We start from the raw sequence: 23,905 nt of genomic DNA, 5'->3' as shown, positions 1-23,905 counted from the left end.
CTCCACCATTAGAGGAACTCAAACGGAGGTCAGAAAACTACTTGACAGGAATGCTCTAGAAGGCATTGACTCTTGGAAAAAATGACCTTGAAAGTTTCTTCTACCCTAGGTATCTCATGTATGCTTCCTTCACAGACTAAAAAAAAAAAAAGTAGGAGTTTGTTTTTTTTTTCTAACTTGCTTCTGTTTTATCTCTTCCTGCCCCCAACACTGAAATGTAGGTTCAAGAGCACAGGAGGAAACTGTACCTTTTTAAAAAATTTTAAGTTTACCATTTTATGTCTAGTGCCTAGCACCTGTACTTGATAATTTACAGTACATAGTATGAATTCAGTAACTAAGTATTGAAAGATCAAAGAGAGAGACTCCAGCCAACAAATACATACCCAGGACCATGTTAAAATCATTAGTATTTTCTGCATATATCATAGGTTGGAGAATGGTTTCAACTCTTGCCAACCATGCCATTCTCAGTGATGATAGAGCTGACGCTGCCCCCCCCCCCCACTTCTTGCTAGGTGGCAGTTATGCAAGTAGAACTGACTGCTCTCCAGCCTCAGCTCATCCATACCTCTGAGGAGACCGCCAAGATGATGGTGAAAATTGAAGAGGAGACAAAAGAGGCTGATGCCAAGAAACTTCTGGTGCAGGCGGATGAAAAAGAAGCCAACGCTGCTGCTGCCATTGCTCAAGGAATCAAGGTATAAAAAGCCAAAGAGGAAAGGGAGGGAACCAGCATTTTCTGGGTTCATCCATGATCTCACAAGAGCCTAACAAAGTCCTGCACAGTATGTGGTTGGACCCATCCTGCAGGGAAAAGTGGGGTCTGAAGAAGACAACTGACTTTCATACATCACACAGCTAGTAAGTGGTGAAGCAAGTCTTTGTGACACCTGGCTCTCTCCAGGAAGCATTACTGTTTTCCGAATATTCTCCATCTCACTCAGAGTCAAGACCTACAAGACCCAACATGATCTAACCTCATCTCATTACCTTCCCTTCATTCACTCTGCTCTGGCCACTCTGGCGTCCTAACTATTCCTCGGATAAGTGCAAAGGCACAATCCCACCCCAGGGCCCTTGCACTGGATGTCCCTCTGCCTGTCTCCTCCACCTCCATCATCTTTTGCTCAGATGTGCCTGGTATGTTACAGGGGTGGAATAAATCATTGTCAAATAACAGAATGTTGAACCTAGAAGATGCCACTTGAAGGTGATTCTTGTATCAAAGAATAGCCCTGGGCAGGGCCTCACCTACATTCTGATATTAGAAGAAAATCTGATTAACATTCATGTGATGCTATATATTTCTCAGCCCTTTCAATTGCACAATTCCATTTGAGTGTCACAACTGCCTTGGACTTGGGAATGACAGGTATCAGTATCTGAGAGTTAATGACATTGAAGTTCAGTGGTGAAGTGATTTCTCAGAGTTGCACAGCTAGTTAGTGGGTTTAGCGCTGTTGGCACTTAGCTCAAGATAATTGTCCCTATTCAGAATTAGAAAATCCTTTTGACCATTCTTCATAAAAGACCTTGAATAGGAAGTAGCTTATGTCTGGATTCTAGGTTAAATACATCATGGGGCACCTTCTTGAAAAGGACAGGTGTTATAGACTGGCTTTTCTCCAGTGAGTCCTGAGACCTGGCCTCTCATAGGTTCCTTTAGATCCAATCCCTGATCTCAGAGTCACACAGTGAAGGCCCTGGGTGAGAGAGGTGTGCTCATTCATGTCCCAGTGGCATAGACAAGAGGCCACTGGAACCATAGAAGATGGTGACCACCAGGAACCATAATCCAGCAGGTGTTTTGCCATTCTGTGACAAGATGATAGTAATAGCTACTACTCTTAAGCACCACGGTGGTTTCTTGTAGTCCTTCATTTAACAAATACTTACTGAACACTTGCTGTGTGCTAGTGCCTTTCCAGGCAGTGGGAGGTGAAGAGTGAACAAGACAGACAAAAATCCCTTCCCTCATGGAGACTGTATTCTCTCATACTTGATATACCATTGCCTTTTATCATTGCAGCAGCCCTGCAAGGCAAATGATACCATTCCCAGCTTACACATAAGGAAATTATGGTACTGGAACTTAAATGATCTGTCCAAGGTCATGTGGCTACCAAGTGACTGAATTTGGGAGTGTATATTTACCCTATGACACACACAGTATTTTTTTTAAGTCTGAAGCAATCTTCAACTTTTAAAAATTAGGAGATTTCAAGTAAAAATTGTGAATGTTCAGTTTTTCTTGGGGAAAAAAAACCAAGCATTCTGGCAACATTGGACCTGCATTTCTGGGTTACACCCATCAGCAGTATTGAATAGATGATGCCCCATGTGTCTTCCAGTTCCCCAAAGCCCCACCCAGCCCACTTCCCACAGTCACATCATGGGCCTGGCCCCTGTAGGCACAGGAATTTGCAGTTCCTCCGTGGTTTAATATTATAATTGGGCACATCAGGCTCAGTATTTTTTCTGTCCCTTTTCTAACCTCAGTTTTCTTGCCTATTAAGTGAGGATAGTAAGAGAAAAATAGGTAAATTTTGTAACACATGTCCAGCACACGGAGTTTAGTGGTGCATATTCTCCAAAACTGTTCTTTACCTTGTACCAAGTGGATTTACCTATTTTTTTTAAATTTTTTTTTCAACGTTTATTTATTTTGGGGGGGACAGAGAGAGACAGAGCATGAACGGGGGAAGGGCAGAGAGAGAGGGAGACACAGAATCGGAAACAGGCTCCAGGCTCTGAGCCATCAGCCCAGAGCCTGACGCGGGGCTCGAACTCACGGACCGCGAGATCGTGACCTGGCTGAAGTCGGACGCTTAACCGACTGCGCCACCCAGGCACCCCATGGATTTACCTATTTAATAAAGGACAGCCTCTTTCCAAATATGGGTACCATCACTGGATTCTACTCCACAATGTCAGGGGAAAACAGGGACTTGCTGGAGCAGGAGGGAGGGAGGTGACATGGAGACGGCCCACCACACCCATTCCTGGGCAGTAAACTGCTACTTTGGGTTTCAGTGTCAAGGGTAAGGTCTGATGTTTTGTCATGTCATCCCTGAGTGTCGGAAATGACACCCTGGAGGTGAGTCAGGAGGTGTACCCAGGAAGGAGGAAGATGCTGTGCTTGCTCTGAGTTTTCCTGAGGACCAGAACCCCTCCTTGAACTTCTCAGAGCTACAGTCCCTCTCTATACAAGGATTATAATTTCCTCCTATCTCCTCCCACCCCTAGAAAGGAGGTAACCTGGGAAAGCCCTCAGTGTGGTGGCCCCTGCAGCAGAGAGGCTCAGCCATGCAAGTGGAATCTATCCAGGGACAGTGAGGAGACTGGCAGAGAAAGAGGCCCAAATACTTGCTTCCCAAGAACAATAGTTCACTTACAGCAGTCATTTCTTTTAAGTGAATGAATCATTTCTTTTCCCCCTAATGAGGATAATAACTGATTCCAGAATTGCTGCAGAGTTGATTGTGTTTCTTGAGAATGTACCGTGCTTTATACCTTTCAGAGGGCCCTGCTGCTCCTTGAATTGTTAAGCAACTGGGGTCATTTTTAATCAATGTTTTTTATCATAGAAACAAATGATGTAACAGTAATAACACGTATGAAAGATTATTTAAGAACTCAGCTTTAACATCTTTTTGATTTCCCAAGTTTCCTTCTAGCCCCTGTCTATACACATGGATAGTTTTATATTATTGCAGTCATAACATAATTGCAATTTGCATCATGCTTATTTATTTCCTTAACATCCTATCACACCTGTTTTTTCAAAATGTCATATAATCATTTCAGTGACCATTTTAAGTAAGTTCTCTCATCAAGTAGCCATTCCCCCATTGGGCACCAAAGTCTGTTCCTTCCTGCCATGTTTTCGGTTTCGAGAGTGTAAGCTGGAGTCTCTCAACAGAGCTGTGTGTCAGAATCACCTCTGGAGTTTTAAAAAGGCGGTGCCGAGGCCTCGCCCAGATTGAATGAATCAGAATCTCGGGGCGTGGGGCCTGACCCTGAGGATGGCCTTAAATGTTCTTCAGTGACTCTGAGGCAGAACCAGCGTTGAAAATCACTGTACACACAGTCTTATAATTAGAGCCTTTTTGCATCACTTGACAAACAAGCTTGCTGGTACCCAGGCCTTGCTCCTTAGGAAAGGGAGCAGAGCTCCTGGGCCACTGGAGGACAAGAAGCATGTGCGGGCCACTGGTTGTCTGACACATGATAAGAAAGGAACATGAACTATTGGTGGCACCTGTGGGAACCTGGGATTATTGAAATTCCACCAAGAATCCAAAGCTGTGGCTGAGCCAACACCTTTGTTCTCCTCTGCCACCAACTTTATCTGAAGCTGACCATGAGAAACAGCAGGCTTTGGTTTCAGTTCTTTTCCTCTTGCATTGCACTCTGGCACTTATCCTAGGATGGAAGAGGGAGCAAACTGAGTTACCCCTGGGACTGGGCCATTTTTGCCATCTGAAGCGGAGCATTTCATTTTGATATTGGGAACATCTGACGTGGTTCATGGAGGGCATGGGTGTTGTTTTAGTATAATAAAGCCAAACAAAACATTGATGCAAGTTTATTTAAAAATCAGAAAACCTAAAATAAAAAATCCATGATATACACACATGAAGATACATACAAGTGCATGCAAGAAGGTGATGCCACCTTTATTTTGTTTGCCTACAATACACCTGTGGGATATGGACTTCAACACATGCTGCTTTGCCTGAGAATTGTTCTCTTGTGAAGCTTCATTTCAGCTGTGGCTGTGTGACCATTTGCAGGGCAGGGCAACCAACAGAGTATTCACAGAGTGTGAACCAGGGTCCCAAAGTTGGAGCTTCATGACCGGGGCTAACTCATTTTGCCTACTGAGACCTTGTTTTTATTTTTGTTTATTTGGTAATTGGATTACTAAATAGCCTATAAGGTCCCTTCCAGTTCTAAAATCTTACCTTTCTAAAATCTTAAGCTTTCTTTAAAAAAAAATTGAGGGGCGCCTGGGTGGCTCATTCAGTTAAGCATCGGACTTCAGCTCACATCATGATCTCATGGTTTGTGGGTTGGAGCCCTGTATCAGGCTCTGTGCTGACGGCTCAAAAATGAATAAACATTAAAAAATTTGTTTTAATTGAGATTTAATTCACATACCATTAATAGCTACCTTTTTAAAATTTATTTTGAAAGATAGAGACAGAGAGGGTGGGGAAGGGCAGAGAGAGAGGGAGAGAGAAAATTCCAAGCAGGCTCTGCACTGTCATCACAGAGCCTGATGTGGGGCCTGAACTCATGAACCATGAAATTATGACTTGAGCTGAAACCAAGAGTTGGATGCTTAACTGACTAAGCCACCCAGGTGCCCTCCACCTTTTTAAGTTATGCAATTCAGAGGTGTTTAGTACAGTCACAGAGGTATACACTTATCACCATTAATTCTAGAACATTTTTGTCACCCCACAAGAAACCTAAACCTGTTAGCAGTCACTCATCATTCCTCTCTCTCCCCCGGCCCTTGACAACCACTAACTCACTTTCTGCCTCTATGGATTTTCCTTTTCTGCACATTTCATGTAAATGGAGCCATATAACAGGTGGCATTTTGTGTTTGGTTCCTTTCACTTAGCATGTTTTCCATGTTGTCACATGAATCAATACTTCATTCCTTTTTATGACTGAATAATATTTCATTGGATTAATCTCTGTTCCCATTCCTCATCCTTAAACTATTGCCTTAAACTCCACCCTATCCCCAAGCTTCACCTTATCCCTGACTCTACCCCTGCCTCATCTCTGAGCTACAGTACATTCCGGACCTCACCCCATCCCTGACCCTCCCCCACCCCTCCTGCCTATTTTTCCCCCAAGCTTGCCCTAATCCCCTTCCCAGCTGTCACTCAACCCCTGGGCCTCATCCTTTACTCCATTTCTCATCCCATCCTTGATCAGTGGGTGTGAAGTTACCCACTGCATATATCTCTTGGGAACTTGTTTAGAATCCAAAGCTTGATTTTTTTTTTTTTTAGACCACAAATCAGGTGAATTCTCAAATGTCCAAGGCATCAAAACCACAGCCCTGAAAAGCCATGGATGCCTGCCTGCTGCCACTCAGTAGTTAGAGCCACCCTCCTGTGCAGAACTCCAGGAGGGGGCACCGTCCTGGAAGGACATGGAGGGGCAGGAAGAGCCTCTTCCAGCTTCCTCCAAGAGGTGAGCGCCTGATGTGCCAGGCACTCATCCCTCTCTGTCCCTGTGCTGCCCACAGAATGAATGTGAGGGGGACCTGGCAGAGGCCATGCCAGCACTGGAGGCTGCACTTGCTGCCCTGGACACCCTGAACCCAGCAGACATCTCACTGGTGAAGTCCATGCAGAACCCGCCCGGCCCTGTCAAGCTGGTCATGGAGAGCATCTGCGTCATGAAAGGGCTAAAACCAGAGAGGAAGCCAGACTCCAGCGGCAGCGGTAAACCCCTTCAGCTCCCATCCCTCCCAGCAGCCTTCACAGGCTGTTTTCCCTGGCAGGAGGGGTACCACGCCCCCACCCACTGCCCCAGGCCTGCAAGCAGGGTCTGGAGTCCCAGAAGAGATCAGAAAGGTGCCAGGAGGTGCATACTCATCCACACAGCTCTCTCCTTCCTCACTTCTCTCAATCAGTAGGGAAAAGGCAGGTGTCTTTAGGCAAAGCTGAGCTTAGTCAAGGTCCCTGACTGAAAATCATTACAAAAATGAAGGCTGCAGAGACAAAAGGCTGACACAGAGTAGTGTGTGGTTGTGAGGGTGAGAAACAGAAAGAGCTAGAGAAAGAGAGAAACTGAGAGAAAACCAGAGAAGGAAACGCAGAGAATGAGACCGAGATACAGGGAGATGGAAAGAGATAGGCACCTGGACTCACATGCACATGCTCAGGCATGCATATGTGCACAAAGAGATAATGAACTGGGCGAGATGTGAGGAGGGAGGAAGGCAGAGGGAACAGAAGAAGAGCTAGAAACAGTTAAAGGCAGAGAGAAAGGGGCAAAGGGAGGAAGACAAGGAATCAGAGACTTGGGCATAAGGGAGGAAAGAAAGCTCCTCATATAATTAAACCTAGAAGCATTAGTAGGTGAGTATTTGTCCTCCTTAAAATCCAAATTACATGTAGAATTTTGTATTATTAATAACAGTGTCTTAGAGCTAAACAAGGACTTTAAGAACCCATCTCAGTAATTTCTCTGCCTTTTGAATCCTCCTGTCCTGGGAACAGCCCTGATCTTCCTCCATTCCTTCTGAAAGGTTCTAAATCCCTGATCCCTCATTCAGGAGCCTCTGGCTTCTGCTTCCCACTGACTAACATTTCTTCTTCCCTGATTGGTGGCAGGCCAAAAACCACATGAAGAAGATAGGGGTGATCAGGAATGGACAGGCAGGAAGTGGACTTCACAGGAGAATCCCTTAGGGAAACAGCTGAGGTGTAATAAGTTGACTGAGTAAGAATGAGCTAGTCCAGCACCTCTCCACCCTGTCTGTACCCTAGAACCACCTAGGGAGTGTAAAGAATGCTGAAGCCCGTGCCTGCATTCCTAGAGATTCTTACTCCACTGGTCTTGGGTACAGACTGAGCCGTGTGTGTGTGTGTGTGTGTGTGTGTGTGTGTGTGTGTGTGTGTGTGTATTCAGCTTCCAGGTGATGTAAGGTGCAGCCAGGGTGGAGAACTGCCAAGATATGCAAAGTACGGCCAAAGTCACGAAAGTTCATTCTCTTCTTGGATCACTTGATCAGCACAGGACCCACCATTCTCCTTTCTTTTTTTTTTTAAATTGAAGTGAATTGTGTGTATTATTCATTTATCCCACACAACTTTAGCCAGAACATTAAGACGGAGCATAAGACCATTTAATTCATTTTGGGTACCTTGAATTTAACTGAACCAGATCATTTTCCTGAATGCAGACAAAAACCTTCATGAGAAATACTTGTTTGGTTACTGTGCTTGCATTAGAAACAGGACACATCTGACCTATTGTACTTAATATGATTTCTCAAGTATAACTTTTTTTGATTAACCTGAGGTTGGCAAGTGTTTACAATGCTGTGAGCCAAAAGGGCTTCTAACTCATTTCCAGCATGTCAACAAAAGGGATGCAGCCCCAGGTGGGATCAAGACTCCCTCAGTCATTGGCAGGATGGGTGCTGAGGAGAATAAGGGCCCTGCTTTGTTTCTGGACAGGGCAAGGATGGCCTTTTCTATAGTTACATGCTGCTTCCCCACCCTTGCTCTTTCTCTTGAGACTCACTCACAGGAACTGATCGGGTACCATCTAGCCCACCTCCCAGTCTTCAAAAGGAGTATTCAGAGGCACCTGGGTGGTTCAGTCAGTTAAGCATCTGACTTCAGCTTAGGTCATGGCCTTATGGTTTGTGAGTCTGAGCCCCACATTGGGAGCCCCACAGCATGGAGCCCATTTCAGATCCTCTGTCTCCCTCTTTCTGCCCCTCCCCCACTCTGTCACTCTCTGTCTCTCAAAAATAAATAAAACATTAAAATTACACGTTGGATAAATGATGTAAAGGGAATCGACATTCCAGCAGCTGAGATGAAAGAAAATGCTGGGGGAGGGATAGAGTAGCCCAGTGTAGTGATAGAAATCTGGGGAAAGCTCTCAGTGGAAGTAACTTTAAAAAAATTTGTTTTTAATGTTTATTTTTGAGGGAGAGAGAGACAGAGTGCAAACAGGGGAGGGGCAGAGATAGAGGGAGACACAGAATCCGAAGTAGGCTCTATGCTCTGAGCTGTCAGCACAGAGCCTGATGCGAGTCTCGAACTCATGAAACGTGAGATATGGCCTTAGCTGAAGTCTGACATTTAACCCATTGAGCCACCCAGGTGCCCCTCAGCGGAGGTGACAATTGAACTGAAGTCTGGTTGAGAGCCAGCAGATGCTATTTACAGTCTAGGTCAAGGGCTTATGGTAGGGAAGCACTTAAGATCTTTGAGGAGTTGAAGAAGGTTCTGCCTGACTAAAGTCCAAGGAGCAAGGCCTCAAAGATGAGGTAGATGAGTTCAGTGGGCCTCCTGGACCATGGTAAGAAACTTAGATTTTTCTTTTTTTTTTTTAATTTAGATTTTATATTTTTAGAGCAATTTTAAGGTCACAGCAAAATTGAGAGAAGGGTACAGAGATTTCTCATATACCCCTAACCCACACACATGCATAGCATCCCCTGTTGTTGTAACAGAGTGGTACGTTTGTTAAAATTGATGAACCTATTTTGACACATCATTAATACCCTGAGTCCATAGTTTATATTAGAGTTCACACTTGGTATTGTACATTTTATGGATTTGGACAAATATATAATGACATATATCCATCATTATGGTTATTAAACAGAGTATTTTCCTGCACTAAAAATGTTTGGTAGGACCTTGGATTTTTTTCCCCAAATATGAGTAGCCATTGCAAATCTTGAAGTCTCAGCCAGAATGTCTTAATAATAGTCCAATATCCATTTCTTGTTCCAAATAGGTAAAATGATAGAGGATTACTGGGGAGTTTCAAGAAAGATTCTTGGAGATCTGAAATTCTTGGAGAGTCTTAAGACATATGACAAAGACAACATCCCTCCAACGATCATGAAGCGGATCCGGGAAAGGTTCATCGATCACCCAGATTTCCAGCCAGCTGTCATTAAAAATGTGTCATCTGCCTGCGAAGGTCTGTGCAAGTGGGTGAGGGCCATGGAGGTGTATGATCGCGTGGCCAAAGTGGTGGCTCCCAAACGGGAGCGGCTGAGAGAGGCCGAGGGGAAGCTGGGCGCACAGATGCAGAAACTGAACCAGAAGCGAGCAGAACTGAAGCTGGTGGAAGACCGCCTCCAGGCCCTGAATCTTGACTTTGAGGAGATGAACACCAAAAAAAGGACCTTGGAGGAAAACATTGAGATCTGCTCCCAGAAACTGATCAGAGCAGAAAAGCTGATCAGTGGTCTTGGGGGAGAGAAGGACAGATGGACAGAAGCCACCCGGCAGCTGGGGATCCGTTATACCAATCTAACAGGGGATGTGCTATTGTCCTCAGGGACTGTGGCTTACCTGGGGGCCTTTACAGTGGATTATCGGGCAAGGTGTCAGAAGCAGTGGTTGGCCCAGTGTAAGGACAAGGTCATCCCTGGCTCTAGTGACTTCAGTCTCAGCAACACATTAGGAGATCCTGTAAAAATCCGGGCCTGGCAGATTGCTGGGCTGCCCATTGACTCCTTCTCCATTGACAATGGCATCATTGTGTCCAATTCCAGACGCTGGGCCTTAATGATTGACCCTCAGGGGCAGGCCAATAAGTGGATCAAGAATATGGAGAAAGCAAATAAGCTCTCCGTCATCAAATTCTCAGATGCCAGCTATGTGAGGACGTTGGAAAACGCCCTGCAGTTTGGCACCCCCGTCCTGCTAGAAAATGTTGGAGAGGAGCTGGATGCATTTATTGAACCCATCTTGCTCAAGTCCACATTTAAGCAGCAAGGGGTTGAGTACATGAGGCTGGGTGAAAACATCATTGAATACTCCAGGGATTTTAAGTTATATATCACAACCCATTTGAGGAACCCACATTACCTCCCTGAAGTCGCTGTGAAAGTCTGCCTGCTCAACTTCATGATCACACCCTTAGGTCTCCAGGATCAGCTCCTTGGCATTGTGGCCGCCAAGGAGAAGCCAGAACTGGAAGAGAAGAAGAACGAGTTGATTGTAGAAAGCGCCAAGAACAAGAAACAGCTAAAAGAAATTGAAGATAAGATCTTGGCAGTCCTCTCCCTGTCTGAGGGCAACATCCTTGAGGATGAGACTGCCATCAAAGTTTTGTCCTCCTCCAAAATGCTGTCTGAGGAGATATCTGAGAAACAGAAAATTGCTTCAGTGACAGAAACACAGATCGATCAGACTCGGATGGGCTACAAGCCAGTGGCTGTCCATTCTGCCACCATCTTCTTCTGTATCTCTGACCTGGCCCACATCGAGCCAATGTACCAGTACTCCCTGACATGGTTCATAAACCTCTATGTGCATTCCCTGGCTCATAGCAATAAAAGTGAAGAACTGGACCGTCGCATTGAGTACATCATCGAACATTTTACCCTCAGCATCTACAACAATGTCTGCCGCTCTCTGTTTGAGAAGGACAAGCTACTTTTCTCTCTCCTCCTCACCATCGGCATCATGAAAGAGAAAAAGCAAATTAATGAGGAGGTTTGGTATTTCCTTCTAACTGGAGGTGTTGCCCTGGACAACCCCTTCTCCAACCCAGTTCCTGAATGGCTGTCCGAGAAGGCGTGGGCGGAAGTGGTTCGTGCCTCGGCATTGCCCAAACTGAAAGGCCTGATGGAACATTTAGAACAAAATGCTGATGAGTGGAAGCTTATCTATGACTCCACCTGGCCCCATGAGGAGACATTCCCTGGATCTTGGAAGTTCCTTCAGGGATTGGAGAGGATGGTAATCCTACGATGTTTGCGGCCTGACAAAATGGTTCCAGCCATTCGGGAGTTCATCGCTGAGCACATGGGCAGTGTATACATTGAAGCCCCTACCTTTGATCTCCAGGAGTCCTACAATGATTCCAGTTGTTGTGCACCGTTGATTTTTGTGTTGTCTCCAGGTGCGGACCCAATGGCAGGTAAGGGCAGAATGTTGTGTGAAGAACATAAATACCCCAGGATGCATGAATGGATGACAACAGCGTGTCCCTTCCAGCAAGAATCTCAAACTCAGATGCTTTGAAATGTGAACAGTTAACAGGTGAAGGTGAGGGTGAGGCCACTGAAATTTTCTTTTCCCACCTAAAGAAAGCAGCTCCTCTTCAGCCCCGAAGCACCATGCCATTCTGATAATGTGAGCCCAGGAAGGCTAGGTCACCTGATTTTTCAAGAGAAATCAGAAATGCAGAAATCACCCATTTTTACATCCTGATAACTCATTCAAATTCTTTCCTAAAAATTGTGAGGGCCAGACCAGAACTAGATTTAGCCTACTGGGTGGTAGTTTATCATCTTCATCCTAAATCATTTTCTAATACTATTGCCTTTCTAAATTAGGCTTTTCTCTTTTCTTTTAATTTTTAAATTAAAGTTTTTTTTAATGTTGGTTTATTTTGAGAGAGAGGGGGCATCTGGGTGGCTCAGTCAGATAAGCATGCGACTTTGGCTCAGGTCATAGTCTCATGGTTCAGGAGTTCAAGCCCCATGTCGGGCTCTGTGCTGACAGCTCAGAGCCTGGAGCCTGCTTCAGATTCTGTCTCTCCCTGTCTTTCTGCCCCTCCCCACTTGGTTCTCTGTCTCTCTGTCTCTCAAAAAGATAGATAAACATTTAAAAAAGAAGAAACATAGAAAGTGAGAGAGTGTGTGCCTGTGCATGCGTGTGAGTTGAGGGGCAGAGAGAGAGAGGGAGAGAGAGAATCCTAAGCAGGTTCTGCACTGACAGTGTGGAGCCCAAAGTGGGGCTCAAACTTATGAACTGTGAGATCATGACTGAACAGAAATCAAGAGTCAGATGCTCAACCAGCTGAACCACCCAGGTGCCCCCAATTAAAGTGTAATGACTAATACTGTGTATAACTGTATATAGTAAAAAAAAAAAAAAAAAAAAATCAATGTGGAAAAATATAGGACTGTGGCTCCACCAGGGCCATTTTGCCCCCTCAAGGGACATTTGGCAAAGTGGTGAAACGTTTTTTGTCACAAGTAGGGGATGCTACTAGCATCCAGTAGATTGAGCCCAAGGATGCTACTAAACATCCTGCAGTGCACAGGACAGTCCCCCACAACAAAGGATTATTTGGCCCAAAATGTCAGTAGTGCTGAGGTTGAGAAACCCTTGTGTAGAGTGAAAGGTATATCTTCCTCCTAACCCTTCCAGAAGTAACCATTATTACTGGTTTGTGTATCTTTCCAGAAATCAATTATTGCATATTAACAGGTATGAGTTATTGACAGAAATAGATTTGTTTTCTGTTCCGCTGGATCTCAAAGCTTTCATTTTCTCTGTGGCTGAATGAAGAAAAGTACCAGAAATGCAAATGACAAGGTTGCCATTCTTTTGTAACCCCTGAGGTGTTTGACACTTATCCTGACCTGGATGGAAAGCTGGCAGCTGTGCACCAGGGAGGAGGTCGGAGGAGGGAGCTGAAATGAACTAGTACCCTTACCACGCTCCCATACCACAGTGTTATTGTCAAAGATAAATTCATGGTCCCTTTCTAGTAGCTTTATTTTAACCCCATGTCCTTTATGTGGCAGATTTAAATTAGAGCAATGAGGGTAAACCAGGAAAGGTAAAGAGAAATGGAGGAAAGGTCATAGTATGGTCTGTAAAATGATGATGTGCTGGCAAAGGATGGGCCAGTTGTGTCCAGTGGCATATGTTGCATATTCCTGTCTGTCTGTGCTAGAGGCCTGATCAGATTTAACTTGGATAACTTCCCAGGAGACCTCACGGGTACTGTGTCCCTTGTAGTGCCTCACACCAGGAAGCATATACTATCTGATTGTCTTTCCCTTTCTGATTAAGTTTTATCAGTGGACTCAGGCACTGTCATTGTGATCCACCTTCCCATTCTGCTTCCCTTGTAAAGTTTCTCATCAGCCTCACAGCTAATGTGATGGTTCTCAATCTTGGCTGCACAATGGAATCACCTAGTTTGAGGGGCAGGGGGCAGATTAAGAAAAACCTCCATGTGCACGCCACACCCTCAATCAATTAAATTAAAATCTTTGTCAATGAGGCCCAGGCATTGTGTTTTAGAAGCTTTTCAGGTAGGGGCGCCTGGGTGGCTCAGTTGGTTAAGTGTCCAACTTTGGCTCAGATTATGATCTCATGGTGCTTGGGTTTGAGCCCAGCATCAGGGTCTGTACTGATAGTTCAGAGCCTGGAGCCTGCTTCAGATTCTGTGTCTCCCTTTCTCTCTGCCCTTCCCCTGCTTGCGTGCTCTCTCTTGCTCTCTCTCTCTCTGTCTCAAAAATAAACAATCATTAAAAAAAGAAAAAAGAAGTCTTTCAGATAATTCCCGTATGTTTTGGAAACAACTGACCTGATGATTTTAGTGGCCTTAAAAAAATCAATCCCCAGATCCATTATTTCATTAGGGGCTACAAAATGGTATTTTAATTCTGTCAACTATGTTTGCATTTATTCGCTGGAACTCCCCTATGAAGAAAAATTTCCTTGGTCAACTCTTTGGTTTACTCTGACTATAGCTCAAAAAGGACCAGCAGAATAGACACTTGGTTCATTCTCTTGATTTCTCAAACTTCATATTAATAAATTAGTGCCCTGGTATCCTGTGAAGTTACTTAAGCAATAAGATTTTCTTTGTGCCATTGTGAATGCATAGATTTTAACATAGTGGGTGTTTCAAACATGGTGGTGTTTTATTATTTACTATTCTTTTTGGTTTTCAAATCATTCAGTCTCTAGCCTGTAGGGGCCCCTTCATGACTAGTAGTTTTCACATAACCCCGGTGGTTTTATATAGCATCCTTGCCGTATAGAATTAGCATGTATTCTGGGCTCATCTTGTACAGACATTTCTCTAAGGAACTCCAGTTCTTTCAAAACAGGCCACAAGGGGTGCCTGGGTGGCGCAGTCGGTTAAACGTTCGACTTCAGCCTGGTCACAATCTCGCGGTCTGTGGGTTCGAGCCCCGCGTCGGGCTCTGGGCTGATGGCTCAGAGCCTGGATTCTGTGTCTCCCTCTCTCTCTGCCCCTCCCCCGTTCATGCTCTGTCTCTCTCTGTCCCAAAAATAAATAAACGTTGAAAAAAAAAATTAAAAAAAAAAAAAACAGGCCACAGGATTTGGAAACCACAATATGAGTACTACTGGATGGATCATTGATTGCAGACCTTACTGCTCACTAATTCTTTCTGGCTGCCTCTACCCTGTGCTTTTAATCAGTACTTTGAGTTTTTATCTGCAGTGACAGTGCTTTCCATTTCTAGAAGTTTTATTTGTTTTATTCCAAATCCATGTATTTCTTTTTTTGTAGGACTGTGAATTTTATTATGCTTTGTGGTCCTCCTTTATTGATTTTTAGATGTATTTCGTTCATGGTCTTTTTCAGAAATTATATTAATCTGCTAGGGCTGCTATAAATAAATATCAAAGACTCAGTGGTTTAAATAAGAGAGAGTTATTTTCTCTCAATTCTGGAAACTAAACATCCAAAATCAAGGCATCGGCAGGGTTAATTTCTTCTGAGACCTTGGCTTGTTTGTGGCCAGTTTCTCCCTGTGTCATCTTCTCCCTATGTCTTTATATGGTCTTCTCTCTGTGAGTATGTCACTGTTCCAGTCTCCTCCTCTTTTAAGGACACCAGTCCTGTTGGATTAGGACCTGCCCTGTTGACCTCATTTTAACTTAATTACCTCTTTAAAGACCCCATCTCCAAATACAGCCACATTCTGAGGTCCTGGGAATTAGGGCTTCAACATATGGATTTGAAAGAGACAGGGGCGCCTGGGTGGCACAGTCGGTTAAGCGTCCGACTTCAGCCAGGTCATGATCTCGCGGTCTGTGGGTTCGAGCCCCGAGTCGGGCTCTGGGCTGATGGCTCAGAGCCTGGAGCCTGTTTCCGATTCTGTGTCTCCCTCTCTCTCTGCCCCTCCCCCGTTCATGCTCTGTCTCTCTCTGTCCCAAAAATAAATAAAAAACGTTGAAAAAAAAAATTAAAAAAAAAAAAAGAAAGAGACATAATTGGGCTCATAACAGAGTTCATATATAATCTGTGGAGTATTAATTCTCCAGATTGTTTTATGTGCTATCCCTTATAGTGATATATTTCCTCACGTAGCTTGTAATTTTTTATTGTGAGTTCACAATCAGCAATCTTGTGTTCTTTTGTGGGAGTCTCCTAATACCTTGGGTTTTAGGAGTGCCCTAACAGAACGACTTTGCATATGCAAACACTGATGCCCCAGGGGGGGTTGCCACTCTAGATCAATTTTTTTAGGTTCATTTATTTATTTTGAGAGAGACAGAGACAACATGAGCAGGGGTGAGGCAAACAGAGAGGGAGAGAGAAGCCCAAGCAGGCTCCACACTGTCACACGGAGTGCATGACCTCACAGAGGCGCGTGCAGAGCCTGACACGGGGCTCAAACTCACGAAACCATGAGATCATGACCTGAGCCAAAATGGACAGTCGGGCGCTTAACCAACTAAGCCACCCAGGTGCCCCCATTCTATATCAATTTTATGGGAAATTTCTCAGTTGGGGAATCCCACCCACAGGTACTATAAACCCACACCCTTCATCCACATGTGGCATAGGCTTAGTGTTTTGTTTTCTTAGCAGAGAGTTATTTTTTCCACCAATGAGCTTCTGCATTGCTTCTAGACCAGTAGCCAGATTTCTGGCCACCTTAACGTAAAGGTGCAGCGCTTTGAAGGTCCCAACTGTCTACAAAAGTCTCAGTTCTAGCCCCCCATTTCTTATGAGTGCAAAAGTTATGTGTCCACAATCACCCAACATCCATATTGGTTAAATAAAGTATGGTATATTCCAATCGTGAAATGCTATGTAACCATGAAAAAGAATAAGACTTTTCTGTATGTACAGGCATAACTTGTTTTATTGTGCTCTACCTTACTGCACTTTGCAGATCCGGTTTTTTGTTTGTTTGTTTGTTTGTTTGTTTGTTTTGCACATTGAAGGTTTGTGGCAACCCTGCATCAAGCAACCTATCAGTTCCACTTTTCTTATTTTTTTAAGAGAACAAATCTACACATTTATGTATGTATGTATTTTTTTTAATGACAGAATGTCTAACTAAGGAGAGTTTTTTTTAAGGAATGTTTACTTATTTTTGAGAGTGAGAAAGCACATGTGTGCACACTAGCAGGGGAGGGACAGAGAAAGGGGGAGACAGAGGATCTGAAGCAGGCTCAGCACTGACAGCAGAGAGTCTGATGTGGGGCTTGAACTCACGAACTGAGAGATCATGACCTGAGCCGAAGTCGAATATTTGAGCAACCCGGGTACCTCTCAGTTAAGTTTAAATCCTTAAGGAGTACAGCATCACACAGATTTTTGTGGTCAGTGGCCTTAGCAGGAAGGTTGCTTTGAAACTTGGCACAAAACATGGCACTGTTTCCATGAGCATGAATTACTTTTCCCCAGAGTATTCTGGTTTTCTTCAGTTTGCCACCAGGAATTACTGTGTTGTTCTTTGCTTTGTACACATAAGCACATCTCTTGCGTAGATAGAATTCAGTTTCATGTTGAGCATAAACACCTTCAATTTTAAGAAGTGCCGTGTGCTCCCTCTGGTTCCAAAGAAAATTGGCCTTGGACCACAGCCTTCCAGACATATTTGTCGTTTTAGGAGTCCTGTTTCCAGCAGGCCGCCACAGGCTCCAAGATGACAGGAAGAGTATTGGTGCCATTTTTCCAACAACATTTGCTCACTTCATGTCTCTGGGTCACATTTTGGTAATTCTTGGCAATATTTCAAACTTTTCCATTGTTTTTCATGGTGATCTGTGATCAGTGATTATAACTTACTGAAAGCTCAGATGATAGCACTTTTTAGCAATAAAATATTTTTAAATTAAGGTACATACATTGTTTTTTAGACATAATACTACTGCACACTTAATGGGTAATATTGTAGTGTACACATAACTTTTATATGCACTGGGAGGCCAAAAAAAAATCATTTGCTCGTTTTATTGCATCATTCACTTTATTGCGATGGTTTGGAACCAAACCCGCAATATCTCTGAGCTGTGCCTGTATTGATGTGGAAAACATCTAAGTGAAAGAAGCAAATGTAGTATTCTGCAGTTCACATAATAGTATATATGCATTTATTTAATGCATAAAATATGTTTGGAAGGATTCACAAAAAGCTAGTAACATTGGCTGCCTCAGAGGAAAAGAGAAGAGAAAGAGACTTACTTGAAATTTCACTGTACAAATGCCCATTTTTCTAGTAAAATACATTTGTAACAACCCAGTTTCTAGTTCTTTGGTTGTGTGTTCATCTCTTTAGTTTTGAGTTCCCTCTTCATTTTTGGCACCTGGGAAATTCTGTCTCTCAGACTCTATTTTTTTTTTTTTGTTATTGTTTGTATTGTATAATTCAGTTTGTAATTTTTTTAAATAAAGAATGCCTGGGGCACCTGGCTGGCTCAGTTCAAAGAGAATGAGGCTCTTCATCTTGGGGTCATGAGTTCAAGCTCCATGCTGGGGGTAGAGATTACTTTAAAAAAAAACTTAGAGGGGCTCCTGGGTGGCTCAGTTGGTTGGTTAAGCATCTGACTTTGGCTCAGGTCATGATCTTGTGGTTTGTGGGCTCAAGCCCCAGGCTGGGCTCTGTGCTGACAGCTCAGAGCCTGGAGCCTGCTTCTGTGTCTCCCTCTCTCTCTGCCCGTCCCCTTCTCATGTTCTCTCTCTCCCCCCCTCTCTCTCTCTCTCAAAAATAAATAAACATTTTTTTTAAAACTTAAAAAAAAAGAATGTCTATGTATTCAGAACAAAAGAGGAATCAATAGTAGCTTCATTCATCCTCTTAAAAGAAGTCTAAAGCTTCCCCATAGAGATGCTTATTTTTGTAATTGACAGAAGCCAGTGAGTTTCTTTCTGAGTCCAGAATTTTGATGTAGACCTTCTTTCTGCATAGTCCCTGTTAATATGGTCTTAGCTGGCCTGTCGTCTTTCAAAAAAACCCTTTTCTTCCTGGTCTCAGGCCTGCTGAAGTTTGCTGATGATCTTGGCATGGGAGGCACCAGAACACAGACCATCTCCCTTGGCCAAGGCCAAGGCTCAATTGCTGCCAAAATGATCAACACTGCCATCAAAGATGGGACCTGGGTGGTGTTACAGAACTGCCACCTGGCCACAAGCTGGATGCCTACACTGGAGAAGATCTGTGAGGAGGTGATTGTTCCTGAAAGCACTAACATCAGATTCAGGTGAGGTGCTGCCCCACCACTACCTGTTTCGGGGCTCCAGTCTTGAGCTCCAGATGTCATGCTGGTGGCTGGGAGTGCTAAGATGAGCAAACGCAGTTCTCATCTAGCAGAAAACAGACCATGGGTGAATGATGTTGATGCCACGCAGTACCTGCTGTACTCGTTTGAATAAGAACCATGGAGCACAGAAAAGGGAAGGGAAAGCTGGGGAGTGCCTAGAGGCCTGACAGTTGCCTGGGGTTTTGAAAGATGATAGTTTTGCAGGAAGGACATTCCAGCCGGAAGGGATAGCATCTATAAAAGCAAAGATGCATATGAAGGAAACACTGAGAAGTTATTCTATGAATATGGGGTATATACTATGAGAAGTTGTTGGGCGATATAATAGGAGATGTGTCTGGGAAAGTAGATTAAATGTCAGTAAATCTGATTTTTAAAATTGTCATGGAAGAAATCTCACCTGTAGTGTAGGCACCAATGTCCATGCTGCTCTAACCTGTATTTCTTGGGCTCTGTGGAATTTTAATCAATACTGGAAAGAGCTACCTACTTTTTGTGTGAATTTTAAAGCCTAGCAAAACTGGGCCTCAATTTTTGCGTATACAAAATGATGAGATGAACCAGACAGACTTCAAAGCCCTTTTCAACTCAAATGTTCTCTTATTCCAGGCAAGAGGTCAGCGAACTACAGGCTGTAGTTCAAATACAGCCTGCTACCTGATTTGTATGGCCTATATGCTAAGAAGAGTTTTTACATTTTTAGATGGTTGAAAAAAAATCAAAACAACAATATTTCGTGACACATGAAAATTATATGAAATTCAAATTTCAGTGTCCATAAATAAAGTTTTATTGAAATAGAGCCATGCTCATTCATATCCTGTCTATTGTGACTGCTTTCACAATATAAGTAGTTCTAACCGAAACCATATGGCCTGCAGAGCCTAAAAATTTACTCTTTGACCTTTTACAGGAAAGGTTTGCCAACTCCTGTTTTAGGCTACAAAGTTTGCTGGTTATTTTTTCTTTCTTCCTTCCTTCCTTCCTTTCTTTCTTTCTTTCTTTCTTTCTTTCTTTCTTTCTTTCTTTTTCATGTTTATTTTTGAGAGAGAGAGAGAGAGAGAGAGAGAGAGAGAGCACAAGTGGGGGAGGGGCAGAGAGAGAGGGAGACACAGAATCCAAAGCAGGCTCCTGGCTCTGAGCTATTAGCACAGAGCCCAACCCACGGCTTGAACTCACAAGCCATGAGATCATGACCTGAGCAAAAGTCAGATGCTTAACTCAGGTGCCCCTGGTTATTTTCATTTTAGTCATGTTTGCCTGAAAATAGGAAAGTGTTTGGTGTTTATTTACAAAGCCAGATTAGGCAATGGTTTATTATATACATGTAAGACTCCTATAAAATCCATAGAAGAGTTTAAAGGAATCCAATTAGTTTCAAGAATTCTGTTTGGTTTGGGATGGTGGCTTGATTAAGCACCATCAATGATACAATGAACATTGAACAAAAAATTATTTATGCTGATATTATGGTCTTCTGTAATATGATCCTAACACAAAAGTTATTACCCCAAGTGCCTATAGGAGCCAGGAATAACATATATGAATGAAGAGGACTTGGCCACAGGAGATATTCCAGTTCCCACAGTACAGTGGCAGTCATCATGGGCAGTCAGCCTCAGTGTTGGACATCAACGGAGAGTGGTGGGGACTGCAGTGAACTAGAGGCCCATGCATGACCTTTCGAGAAGAGCAGTGACTACCTAATACCAAGTGACTATTGCCATGCAGGAGTGCAGGCCCATTGTGTTCAGATTTTCTCATTATTTTAAAGGGAAGATGGGAATCTAGAATTTTAAAAGAAAGTCACAGTTTTTTTAAAAGTTGGCAGCTACTTCAAACTATGTTGTAGCCTTGTGTTGGTTTGCATGGTATGAGCTAAATATCACCTAACTGCAGCCTGAAGTCGGACCTCAATCTACCTGTTTATGGCCTCTTCCCTTCCCTCCTGGCAACTCCTGGGGTGCCAGGTATCATACTGACCTAGTAGATTCTCAGGTAGTCTTGCAGGGGAGGAATATGGTGTGGTGTTTAAGATGGCCTTTGGAGTCAAGGAGCCCTGAGTTCACATCCCATTTCAGTTGCTTCTAAGTGGTGTGTCCTTGAAAAATCCAGTTGACCTCTGCATGCCTCCGTTTCCTCCCTGGTATAAGGGAATAGCTAATCCCTTCACATAGGGTGGCTGAGAGGGTCAAGGAAGGGACATACATTAAATTCTTATCATGCGGTTTGGCATCCAGTAGTGCTTAATAAATGGTGGCTATTATTTTTTGTTATCGCTTTTTAATATAACTTACTGCATTGCTCTAAATAGTTAGATCTGTTGTTCTTCCAGACTCTGGTTAACCAGCTATCCATCAGAGAAATTTCCAGTCAGCATTCTCCAAAATGGGATCAAAATGACCAATGAGCCCCCCAAAGGGCTGCGGGCCAACCTTTTGCGCTCCTATCTCAATGACCCCATCTCGGACCCCGTGTTTTTCCAAAGCTGTACAAAGGCAGTCATATGGCAGAAGCTGTTGTTTGGGCTGTGTTTCTTCCACGCCATTGTTCAAGAAAGGAGAAACTTTGGACCCTTAGGTAAGCGATGACAGTGTACCTGGGCTGCTGGGGCACAGATCACAGACAAATGCAGGTATGTGTTCAAGTTTATACTCCGATAAGGTTGCCAGTAAAATGCTGTATAAGTATATTCCATGTAATATTTGGGACATACTTAGACTAAACATGATTTGTTTAAGTGAAATTAAAACTTCACTGACTGTCCTGTATTTTTATTTGATAAATTTGACAACCCTATAATTAGGTCACTATCAATGTCAAGAAAAGAGATGTTGCTCCAAAATTAGAGGTCTCCTAATTATTGAAGTAATATGTTAATGAAAAAATTGTAAGCCCTTCCCTTTGGTGAGTATTTGCCTATCTTAGGTACAATGGCCATTTTCCAGGGAGTTGTCACCAGGTAATTTATGAAATTTTGAGTAGTTCTCTAAACATGTGCATAACAATGAAGGAAGTACAACTGGGACATTTGCCTGTGCTTCTTTTTGAAAAACTAAAAATAAATTTCATTATTAACATATCCTGTCCCTTACTACTTTATCTTAACTTAATGCTCTTGTTAGAGCAGAACATCCAACTGCTAAATACAGATTCCATATCCACATGGTTTAAAGGTTGGGCTACCTCTGATTTTGTTCAACAGCCTTGAAATGGCCCAAGGCGATGCATTTTCAGCTGTTCTTTTGGCTTAAATATGGAGGCAAACTGTCCTCTTGGCGATTCTCTCTGAGCATCTTCTTCCTTTCCTTCTCCCACCACCCACAGCCCCTGTTAGCTTCCCAGACCACCTGACCATTCCACTGAGGGGTACAGGGATGACACAGCCTGGGCTGGACACTCCCACCACATCTGTGTTTCATATACCATATTCTCCCACCACTATTCTCCCACCCATGCCAGATCTCCAAAAATCCATGTAAGAGTTTGGCTTGGAGCCAACAGGCCAGTTGTGTTTTTTTTGCCAGAACACGAATTTTTTATTTTGCTAAATTTTTATTTGAATGTGATGTGCAGGAGGAAATTAAATGTCCCTGCTGAGCACACATCCCACTGAACTCTGCTGTCTTACACTGTGCCCACTTCACATACTTATGTCACTTTTCCAGCCCCTCTGGGCATTTATCATTATACCCTTGAAAATACCCTTGATAGTTTCTTCAAGGCTAGCCATCCCATTTTTCCCATGAGCATGAGGAGGGGAATTCTCCAAGCTGATTTAGTTCTGTTGCCTAATCATAAGATATTGCTCTCTAGCTATGCTTTAGTGTTATTTTTGGAACCCTGTGCATTACCACAGTATTCCAGCCAGGGTGAATTATTCTCATTCCACAAATCCCAGCATATTAACATCTACCTTAACAAATGGGGAGATCCATAAGAAAATTGATTTTAGAATGGATGTTTTCTCAGGCAGAATGGCTCCCACATTGGCAGTAAATGTCAGGGCTAATAGTTGGCCTGGTACTTGATATTCATGGGACTGAAAGAGGCTGCTGCTCCACATGATGCTTAACTCTACAGCTCAATGTCTGAGTGGAATTATGAGCTCTTGGCACTGAAGTCTCTAATTCTTCTATGCTTTGTGCAGGCTGGAATATTCCTTATGAATTCAATGAATCTGACCTGCGGATTAGTATGCGGCAGATCCAGATGTTTCTGAACGACTACAAGGAGGTGCCATTTGATGCTCTGACTTACCTGACAGGTATTTCTGGGAGGAAGCTTTGCAGTTATAAATGCCCAGTATCCTACTCCACCCCTCTGCTCTTCTGGTTCCACCTCCATTCATTTATTTACTCAATCATTCTTTCAACAAACATTGAGCTCTTACTAATGCTGGTCACCATGACAGATATTATAAAAAATGAAGATACAATTCCTACCTTCAAGTGGCTCACAGTCCACAAAGGAAAAAATATATATAAAGAAATAAATGACAGTACAGTCATAAATTCAGCAAGGGAAACATTTATAAAGTCGAAAGGCAATGCAGTGATTAAATCTCAGGGATGGGGTAGGGGGTGATCATGGAATACTTCCTGAAGGCATAAAGGATGGGTTTTGAGGGATGAATAGGAGTTTTACAAGTGGAAGAAGAAAGCAGGGTAGGCAGTGGGGAAAAAAGAAGGAGAGCGTTCCTAGCACAGGTATCCTAAAGTGAAAACATCACTTGCTGTTTTATATTAAAGCAGTCTACAGTGACCTTTTATTAGTCACTCAGATATTTACTAGTACATGATATAGAAGAATGCAAATGGATAGAACTTTGTTGCTTCCCTCATGGAACACATCATGTAGGCCCAGAGATAGGAGATAAAATATAGATG

At 43.4% G+C, this 23,905-nt stretch overlaps 1 protein-coding gene across 3 annotated transcripts in view; it reads left to right on the top strand.

Annotated features, from left to right (window-relative positions):
• The window catches only part of DNAH3 (dynein axonemal heavy chain 3), a 169,834-nt gene that overhangs the window by 133,039 nt on the left and 12,890 nt on the right, over nt 1-23,905 (top strand). For all 3 annotated transcript variants that reach the window (XR_003415245.2, XM_053213005.1, XM_027043073.2), the window contains exons 51-56: nt 519-701; nt 6,278-6,476; nt 9,520-11,661; nt 18,731-18,956; nt 21,352-21,596; nt 23,167-23,283. Coding sequence is in view for 2 of the 3 variants with exons in the window: in XM_053213005.1 (XP_053068980.1) it covers nt 519-701; nt 6,278-6,476; nt 9,520-11,661; nt 18,731-18,956; nt 21,352-21,596; nt 23,167-23,283 (3,112 nt within the window). In the remaining variant the exon portion in view is untranslated. The remainder of the gene's footprint in view (nt 1-518; nt 702-6,277; nt 6,477-9,519; nt 11,662-18,730; nt 18,957-21,351; nt 21,597-23,166; nt 23,284-23,905) is intronic.

Source organism: Acinonyx jubatus, chromosome E3 (genome assembly GCF_027475565.1).
Source record: "Acinonyx jubatus isolate Ajub_Pintada_27869175 chromosome E3, VMU_Ajub_asm_v1.0, whole genome shotgun sequence".
NCBI classification, from domain to species: domain Eukaryota; kingdom Metazoa; phylum Chordata; class Mammalia; order Carnivora; family Felidae; genus Acinonyx; species Acinonyx jubatus.
Note: the sequence above shows the minus strand (reverse complement) of the source record. Positions and strands in the feature narration are given on the sequence as shown.